At 55.1% G+C, this 8,842-nt stretch overlaps 1 protein-coding gene across 1 annotated transcript in view; it reads right to left on the minus strand.

Moving 5' to 3' along the window:
- Positions 1–5,908: 5,908 nt before the first annotated feature.
- The window catches only part of FOXF1 (forkhead box F1), a 4,391-nt gene continuing 1,457 nt past the window's right edge, over positions 5,909–8,842 (minus strand). The window contains exon 2 of the mRNA XM_040253961.1: positions 5,909–7,487. Within this exon, the coding sequence (XP_040109895.1) occupies positions 7,327–7,487 (161 nt within the window). The 3' untranslated portion in view covers positions 5,909–7,326. The remainder of the gene's footprint in view (positions 7,488–8,842) is intronic.

Here is an 8,842-nt window from a genome sequence, read left to right on the forward strand (position 1 = left end):
GCAGGCCTTGTGGTCCCCACTCTCTAGGTGCAGAAGGTGCTGCTCCCAGAGGTTATCCAACTTGATGAGGTCACACAGCAGAGCTGGCCTTCAGCCCCAGGGCCTCTCCCCACCATCACGGGAGGAGCGTGTCCTCTAGGGAGACGTGGATCCATCACCTCTCGCCCACCAGCAGGCCTCCTGGGGAGCTGGGAGACACGGTGGCCCGTGGGGACAGCAGAGACGGTTGCTTTGGTGATGGAGGTACGTGGTGTGGGAGCCGTACACCAGGGCTTGCCGTGAACCCTGCTTCCACAGGCCCTCGCTGTGTCCGCAGGCAGAGTGCTTGCCCTCTCTTGGTTTCTTCACCTGTCAGCCCTTCATAGAGTCTCTGATTCACTGAATGCTTTGAGAGAAGTGCCCCTACCATGTCCCCCATCTTACAGACAGGGAAGCTGAGGTGTAGAGGAAGCTGAGCCATCACAACCACCCAAGCTCACAGCTGGGAATAGTGGAGTCAGGACTCGGACTCAGGCCCTCTGACTCCCTGGGTCTCCACCACTGGGCTTGTCATCCTTCTCCAGGGACAGCAGAGTCTCTGTGTGCAGGGAGACATCTCCTGGGGCTGACATGCTGTCTCCAGGGATGGGTTTGAATCCATGTTTGCTTTCTTAACATTCACTTTTCTACAGTTTATTTTAAATAAGCCTCTCATTTGTGTAATTAGGAAAAGAGTAAATTCATTTAATTTGACCCTCTCCCAAAAAATGCCAGCCGCCCCTCAACAAAAATCCAAGGTCCTAACACCTCAAAATAGGATTCACGTGCACAGCTTCTGGCCACGTTCATGAGATCCGGTTTCCCGGAGGGCCCCTGCTGTTGTCCCGGCGCAAACTGCGAAGTGGACAGCAGGTGGCGCTGCCGCCCCAGAAGCAGCCAGCGGCGGAATTCCCGGGCCCTCAGAGGCGCGGCCTCTCCCGAGGAGGGTCCCTGCTCACCCGCACACCTCTAGCTCTCCTCCAGGGAAGGACTCGCTGGGCCTCGCACCATTTGGACAGAGATGGCAAGCCGTCCCTGCTCACCTGAGTTGTGACCGTGAGAAGGTGTTACTGCAGGATCCAGGAACGCGGGCCTGCTGATCTCTGGGGCTTGATTTGAAACAGAAACGTTGTACCCTCTTCCAGGGACATCCAAGGGCCTAGACAGTAGGACTCCCGGTGTCCCGGCCTCCTCCCTGGTTTTAATGAGACGAGCCTGGGGAGGCGTATCACCACTGTTACTCCTCAGCCACTGTCCAGCCGCAGTGCTTCTCCTGGGCTGCAATCCCACTGACACAAGGCACTGTGGGAAATTAGCCACAGGGCGCGGGCGCCACCTGCCCCCAGCACCTCCGTCCTCTCAACAGGCTCACCCCGTGCACGTCCTCAGACAGCCTGTTCTGTAAGTCAGAGGGGACCTTGGTGGCCATGCCAGCAGGCACACGTGCTCAATCGATCAGTCGTGTCCGACTCTGCGACCCCATGGACTGTACCCCACCAGGCTCCTCTGTCTGAGAGACTCTCCAGGGGGATCCTCCCTACCCAGGGATCAAGCCCAAGTCTCGAGTCTTGTGTCTTTTGCATCGGCAGGCGGATTCTTTACCACTGTGCCCACTTGGGAAACCCAACCATCCAACATCAGGGTCGTAAACAGCGCCAGCTTTCTGCCTCTACTCGGGGCTTGGGTGCCTTGGCCTTGGTGCACATCACCTCTTCGGGGTGTTGGCATGACCGACCCCAAGTATCCTCGGGCTGGAAACTGTGCTGGCCTGTGGATCTGTGACAGCAATGGTGTGTCAGCCACTGAATCCTGTCTGATCCAGTGGCAAAGGGTAGTGGGTGCTTGGCAGTCTGAACGAGGGAATTTGTGCCAGCTCGTCCTCTGCCCATGTTTCTTGACAAAACAGTATTCCATATTTGCAGACTCAAGTGTCCCTCTCCCCTGTCCATCCCCAAGGCCCAGAAATCAATGCGGCCGTGGTCCCACAGTAAGTCAGTGTTCCATCATAGCTTTCCAGCAGGAGATGCTAAACAAGCCCCTCCCTCCTTAAACCAGCTCAGAACTCTGAGCCATCAATGCCCAGAAGATCCCAGAAGCAGAGCAAGAGGCTGTAGCCACACGTCCTGCTCTAACTGGCCTCTCTTGTCTTGAGCTTCAACTTTTGTTTGAGTTTTTCTCCACTGGACTAGGGGCAGTTGAGGAAGTGAAGCGATCTCTCAAGGGGGGCTATGGTGGGAACCCATGAAAACCAGGTTCATTGTCCCAGAGAGGAGGTGAATGTCAGGGTCTGAGCCGGGGCTGCTCGGAGAGCTTCCACACCCCATCCAAAGGCCAGCATGGGGATCAGAGAGACCCCGGTCCCCTGTGCAGACCCTGCCCGTCATCATTCCTCAGCACAGGTAGGAAGCTGGATCATGGACCAGACTTCGACTTCTCCCTCTTTTCACTAGCCTCGTGGCTGGAGGAAAATGGGTGTTGAGGAGCCACGTGGTATTAATACAGTGGTTGCGAACATGGGCTTTGCATTCAGTTCCACCTCTTACCAGGACTGTCTGGATAAAATCCCCTAACCTCCCCAAGCTGGTTTCTTCATCTGGAAGCGGGAGCAGTGAGTTATAGGATCTGCATAGGAGGGTCACTGAGGAGGTAAATGGAGGTGCCATGTAAAGAGGATGGCCACAGGCCAGCCGGGGCACCTCCTGAATGTGAGTGAGCCCTGTGTCTGCAGCCCTGGCTCCAGGCACCCTGCGTCAGCTGCTTCTCCATTAACATCACAAGCCGGCTGGGCCGCTGGACGGGAGGGGGCAGCAGAGGCCACGGTGAGGCATCTTCTCCTAGGCTTTCTCAGGAGCCCAGAGAACTTCGGAGGAGAGACTCTAAACTTGGTGCCCATCAGGACCCCCTGGAAGTCTGTGGGCCTGAGGATTCCTGGGTCCCTCCTCCAGAGGTTCTAACGCAGTGACTCTGAGCACACACACACATACCCCCCACCCACAGTTGGAGCAGACAGACAGCCCTGGTGTTTCTGATGAGGGCAGTCCCTGAGTCACTCTCTCAAAAGGGAAGCCCTTGAGCTCAGGGGTCTCCTGACCAGAGGTTAGGAGGTCCTGGGGTGGGTCCTTATCGGAACCCCTGATTCAACCCCATGTCAGAGTTCCATTTCTTGAGCTAAATGGGATGATGTCTTCTTCCTCCCTGGGAAGGGAGGGAACGAACGTCCAGCTGCATCATATTGGAAGATGGGGAGTCCAGCAGTCCCCAAGCTGGATACTCAAGCCCCTGAGAGGGCGGCCTTGTAAAATACTAGTTCTTGCATCTTGTTTGGTACCCATCCCCACAATGAAGGGGAGAAGGATAAGAAATGTCTGGATCTCATAGCCATTCCCATCTGAGCACCCCGGAGCTAGGCTGTCTTGCTCCCGACAGGCATCACCTCGCTGACCACCGTGCCCATAGGTCTACATGACATTACTATTAGACAAGAGGAAAAGTGAGGCTCAGAGGTGACGTGGCTTGCCCGGGTCAAGCCTTGCGGGGCTGGGGCTCCAGCTCCGTCCTTGCACTACCTCCAGGAGTGCTGCCGGCGGGGAGCCAGGCTTTCAGTACCTCACCCTCCCCACCCCTACCCCTGCAGTTTCCCCCGAAGAGCCAAGAAAACAGCAGGACCCGGCGGGCACTTTCCCTTCCATCTGAAGCGCACACCCTGAGTGCAGACTGGTCCCCGGGCCTGCCTCCGCCAGGGGCCGGGGAGCCAGGACACAGCGCCAAGGCGCTGCTGCAGCTGCTGCCTGGGGCCGCCATGGCCTGCAGCCGAGGCTCGGTTGTGTCCAGGGCGTCGGCCCCTCGCGGAGCGCTGCAGGGAGCTGCAGCCGAGGCGGGATGTGTCATCTTCTTATAGAAACCCTATCGAGTTCTGTCCTGGCCACTTCCCCACCCCCAGGCCTGTTACTTTGGGGGGTATTCATACCTTTAGGGTATCTCATCTGCATTGTTCCAGGACAAACCCTAAAGGTATGCACAGGACTTTTGAATTAATTCTCTCCAGGATGTTCCTAAGCTAGAAGTATACACGCCCACACCCAGGGCAGGGCGTGTGACCACCTTAGAAGCGCGTTTGCATTGTAGGCTGGTAACTTGGATGAACTGCGCAGGCTTTTGTGTTGGCACCTAGCAGTGGGAGCTTCATCCCGCAGTCCTGGCATGAGCCAGACCAAAATGGGCCTTGGGTCGGCCGCCACGAGAGCGAATGCCGTCCTTCAAAGCAGGCCTGTGAAATCTTGGTCGTGGATGTGGAAGCAGTTACGCCTGTAGAATCTAGCGCTTCCGGGTTTGCCCGAAGCCAGACTCTCCTCTCTGAGGGGAAGGCTGGACTTTTCTCTCAGCCCCAGGCCCCAGGTCAGGCCCATCCCGGATCCCTGGGCTCCCCAGGGTCGGTTTTCCTGCCCTAGTCCCTCTGGGTGCCTCCCATCCAGCCTGGCAGGGATGTAAGCGCGCTGGGAGATCCCGCCGAAATGAAGGCGCTGCAGGGGAGACGAACAGGAAAACCGGGGTTCACTGCCGCCCCGGCCTCTGGTCCAGTGGCGCCAAAGCCCTGCATTACCAGGGTGCACAGAGGCCTCTGGCTCGCCAAGGAGCCAAGGGAGTGGGTGCGGGGTCTGGAGACGCCTCAGCAGAAGACCGGGGCACGCCAACTGGGTGGCATTGGGTTTCTCCTAATCAGCCCCACTTCCCCGGAGCCTCCATCCTAATTGGGGCGCAGGCTCCAATGGAGGAAGGAGGGGGCCCCTCCCGCCTGCCCGCCGAGGTTGTCTGGATCCCCAGTCAGCGGCTCCCACACCAGAGGCCTGAGGGCTTTTCTCTGGCCGGGTTCTCCAAGGCATCAGTGGGGACAGGGGATAAGGAGAGGTGGCCTCCGCCCCGAAGACAGGGCCTACTCCGTCCTCAGTGAAGCTGCTCCCCAAGTGCTGCCCGCCGCTCTGGCTGCCTGAGACCCGAGGGACAAAGTCACCGGCTTCTTCCTGTCCCCTTTATCTCCGCTTTATAGACAGCTGTTAGTTTTGGCATTAATTGCCCAGGCGAGTTTATTGATAATTTTGATGTAACAGAGCACCGGAGAAATTGCCCTCATGTCCAAAATGTCAAATTTGAGAAGAACCAGGTTCAGAGGCTCATGACCCCACGATGCGGAGAAACTGTGGTGGGTCTTGAACGGCTGCACCGGCAATGTAACTTTATTGTGTTTGTTTTCCTAGGTAGCTGGGAGTTGGAATAGAAAGAGGGTCAGTAGGGGAGACTTTAGGGGGGAAACGTGCCTATCACCTTGCTCTCCCACCAACAGCCTTTTTCTTGCTCAAAGTTTATTTGCTTCACCACTGGGGAAAACCAAGTGTAGGGCACCAAAAAAAAAAAAAATTATCAAAAAAATAAAACCTTAGAAGATGCTCCATGATCGATAACAGTTGGAAACAGTAAAGTTTGAAACTCAAAATACAATTCTCATTGGTCCTGGAGTGACCAAAAAGAAAGTGTAAAATGTTGTATATACATATATGTACGCACACACATATATATATATGTATGTTTTTCCCTGGGGGAGGGAAAACTACAGGTTTTTTTTAAGTTTGATTATTTTTTTTTTAAACAAGAAATGACATTTAGAGGGGCAAAGGGCTCTTTTTAAAAAACAGAAGCCAAGAAAAATAGTTACTCTTGTCCAGATTTCACTTCAACGTGAAATGAAGAGTAAAAAGAGAAGGACTGGCCAACAAATAAAAAGGGGAAAAAAAGATTAAGAATCATCCATACTTGAAATATAAAAAAGAAAAAAAAATAAGACTAGCGATCCCAGGCCGGTTACTGTCTACATTTTGAAGATATTCTGCAATCCCAATAAAATACTCATGCAATTTTATTTCTAGTTGATACAATATAAGGCCATATACAAATGTTATACATTTTTATTTTGTTCTTTTTTAGGAAAAAATACACAAAAGGCAAAAACATCCTCAAATTGTCGTTTTTATACAGTGCAGAAGGAAATTTAAAATACGTGTCACAAACGCTGCACCCCAGCAGCCAAAATACTAAAAAAACGGGGGGGGGAAGTCCTTCATTTTATATATATATATATTTATATAAAACATATGGAAATTTGTCTTTACACAGATCAGACTTAGTTTCAAATTTACAATGGATATCTAAAAAAAAAAATTCTACGCGGCAAATATTGCCAACAAAGTTACACCATTAATACTGATAAACGGAGGAGCCTATGCGGTGTTTCGATTATTAGGGAAAGAAAGTAGAATAAATAACAGGATGAGCCTTGCTATCGTTTTTTTTAAAAAGTGCCTTAACCTTTCTGCGTCACCGCAATCCTGACTCAGGGCGCTCTGCGGGCCTTCCCCGTCCCCACGGCGCCCTGCCTGCCTCACGCTCCTACCAGAAGGTTTACAGTAGAGATCGGAGACAGCTGGGTCTCGGGAGAAAAAACACCCACCAAACAAGTCAAAACAAAGTTCGAAACCAAACCAAAAAAAGCCTGAAGAGAAGGAAGGAGAGGAAGGCGGAGGAGGACGGTGGCAGAGGCCGGGAGAGCCGCCTGCTTCTGGGCTCCTGGTTTCTTTCCTAAGATGAGCAGTGGCTTCAGAAATGCCAGTTGCTCGCACAAAGATCCACCTGTAGCTGACGGGAGGACTTCTGAGGTGGGGAGGGAGAGGGCGGCTTCTTGCCGGCCCCTCCTTTCCCTACAAGAGACGGCTCTAAAAAGGAGACGCGCGTTCCAAGACATTCTTCCCAAAAAAATTAAAAATAAAACGATAAATACTCAACCAAAAAATAAAAGTATTTGATAATGACGGTTTCACACGTTTGCCTTTCTCCTAAAAACCTTCCCCGACGTTTGACGTTTGCCGTTGGAGGGGGAGATGGGGAGAGACCGTAGCAGAAATGCGTGTTCAGATGTTGAGAGTTCTTCCCCAACACAGCACCTTCTCAGCCGGTTTCAGTCGCATCAAAAATAGATACTTATTTATCAACAGCTGCAGTCAGATCAGGCCCCCCGCCATCACCATTAAAAAAAACTGTTGAGGGAGTGGTGGAGGGGGGGAGGTGCCGACCTCGCTCGGTCTTTGCCTCACGGGATCCCTTTCCCAATAATCCGGTTGGGGAGGGGTCAAACCCTTTTCTTCTGCTGACGGTTATACCTCAAAAAAATAAAAAATAAAAAATAAAGCAGTTTCTGGTGACGGGTTCCGAAGTCCCTGCGCCCAGCCGGCCCCTGCCCGGAGGGGCCCCGGAGCTGTGGCCTCACATGACGCAGGGCTTGATGTCTTGGTAGGTGACCTGCTGGTGGTAGTAGGAGCCGCCGCCGGCCGAGTGCATGGACGAGGATGCCATGGTGTTGAAAGAGAAGACGAACTCCTTTCGGTCACACATGCTGGGCGACTGCGAGTGATACCGCGGGATGCCTGCGGGGGTGAGGCGAGAGGAAAGACGACGTTAACGGGTGGCCTCCGGAGGCCGGGCTCCAGGTGGAGAAGCGCCGTTACTGTGGGGCGCGCCCCGGGGGGCAGGCCTGCCTGGCTCGGCGCTGGGCCGAGGCCTCCCCACGTCCCAGTTCCTGGTTTCAGGTCTCAGTCGGGCCGGCGCCCAGAGGGAAGATTCCCCAGACATGGTCAAGGATCCCTGCAACCCTGGGTGCCCGCTGCCCCGGCCTCTCCCTCCGTGGCTTGGGAGGCTTCCGGTGGCGGATGGGGAAGGGGTGAGAGGGGCCAGCAGGGAAGGTCCAGCGGCCTCCACTTCCAGGGCAGCCTGAGGCCTCGGCCTGGCGCCCGGCAGCCACCTTCCAGCCCCCGGAGGCGGCGGTGTCCCCAAAGCAGCGAGCCAGGCCAGCAGGGGCCAACACAGGGGCAAAGAGGGCTTCTCCAGAGGAAGGGTCTTTGGGGAGCAGAGCCTGCAGGACCTCTGGAACCCCGGCTGGAGTTTGAAGCAGCCCCAGTTGTGCGACCCCCGTGGAGAGAGCCCTCCATTCTCCAGGCCTGGCTCCTGCCTCCCGCTGGCTGCTGACAGCTGACTCCTGACAGGCCCCTGCTTGGATCCCTCCAAGCTCTTTCAAGAACCAGACCCAGAAGGCTACTAGCGCGTGCGGAGACAGAGAGTCCAGAGGAGAAGATGGCTGTGCATCTTTTTTTCTCAGGGGGGATTGTAAGTGGAGCGGTACCTGTGGGCCTGGAAACTTGGATCCTGAGAAACAGAGTCTGTTGGGGCCCGCAGCTCAGACCTTTGATCTGGGCCCCTCTCAGCCTCTATTGCCACAAAAAGCCCCCAACTCAATGTTCGTACGCCCCAGGCCTGGTTCCTGAAAGGCCCGGCTCTGAGCTTCTGAGCGCCAGCGCCAAGCCCCACCGGCTTTGGGCCTAACTCTTCCGTCCTGCTCAGCTCAGAGCAGAGGCAGCTCTCCCAGAGCAGGGCGAGCGAGCCAGCTGCCCTGGGGACGGGCCAGCTCCATCCTGGGAACTTGCCCAGGTGTCAGGGGGCTGAGGGACCTGAGGGGACTTAGAAGATTTCAGTCTAAGTCTCTGAGGTGAGGATGGGGCCTACCTGGCCAGGCTGGGGCTGCCAGCACATATACAGGCATTGAAACAGAAAGGAAAAGGAAATGTTAGTCTATGGGGGGACTCCAGGCTGCCCTCAGCCCTCAGATGGGGAGAGGTGGACAGAGAGACACCTTGGGGAGCTGAGGCCTCCGTGGTGCAGCCTGCGGACTGGCGCCGCAGGCTCCAGACCAGGGCGCCAGCAGTCTGGGGGCTAGGTCTGTAGTGCG

This window comes from Oryx dammah, unplaced genomic scaffold (assembly GCF_014754425.2).
Source record: "Oryx dammah isolate SB20612 unplaced genomic scaffold, SCBI_Odam_1.1 HiC_scaffold_13, whole genome shotgun sequence".
Classification (NCBI taxonomy): Eukaryota; Metazoa; Chordata; class Mammalia; order Artiodactyla; family Bovidae; genus Oryx; species Oryx dammah.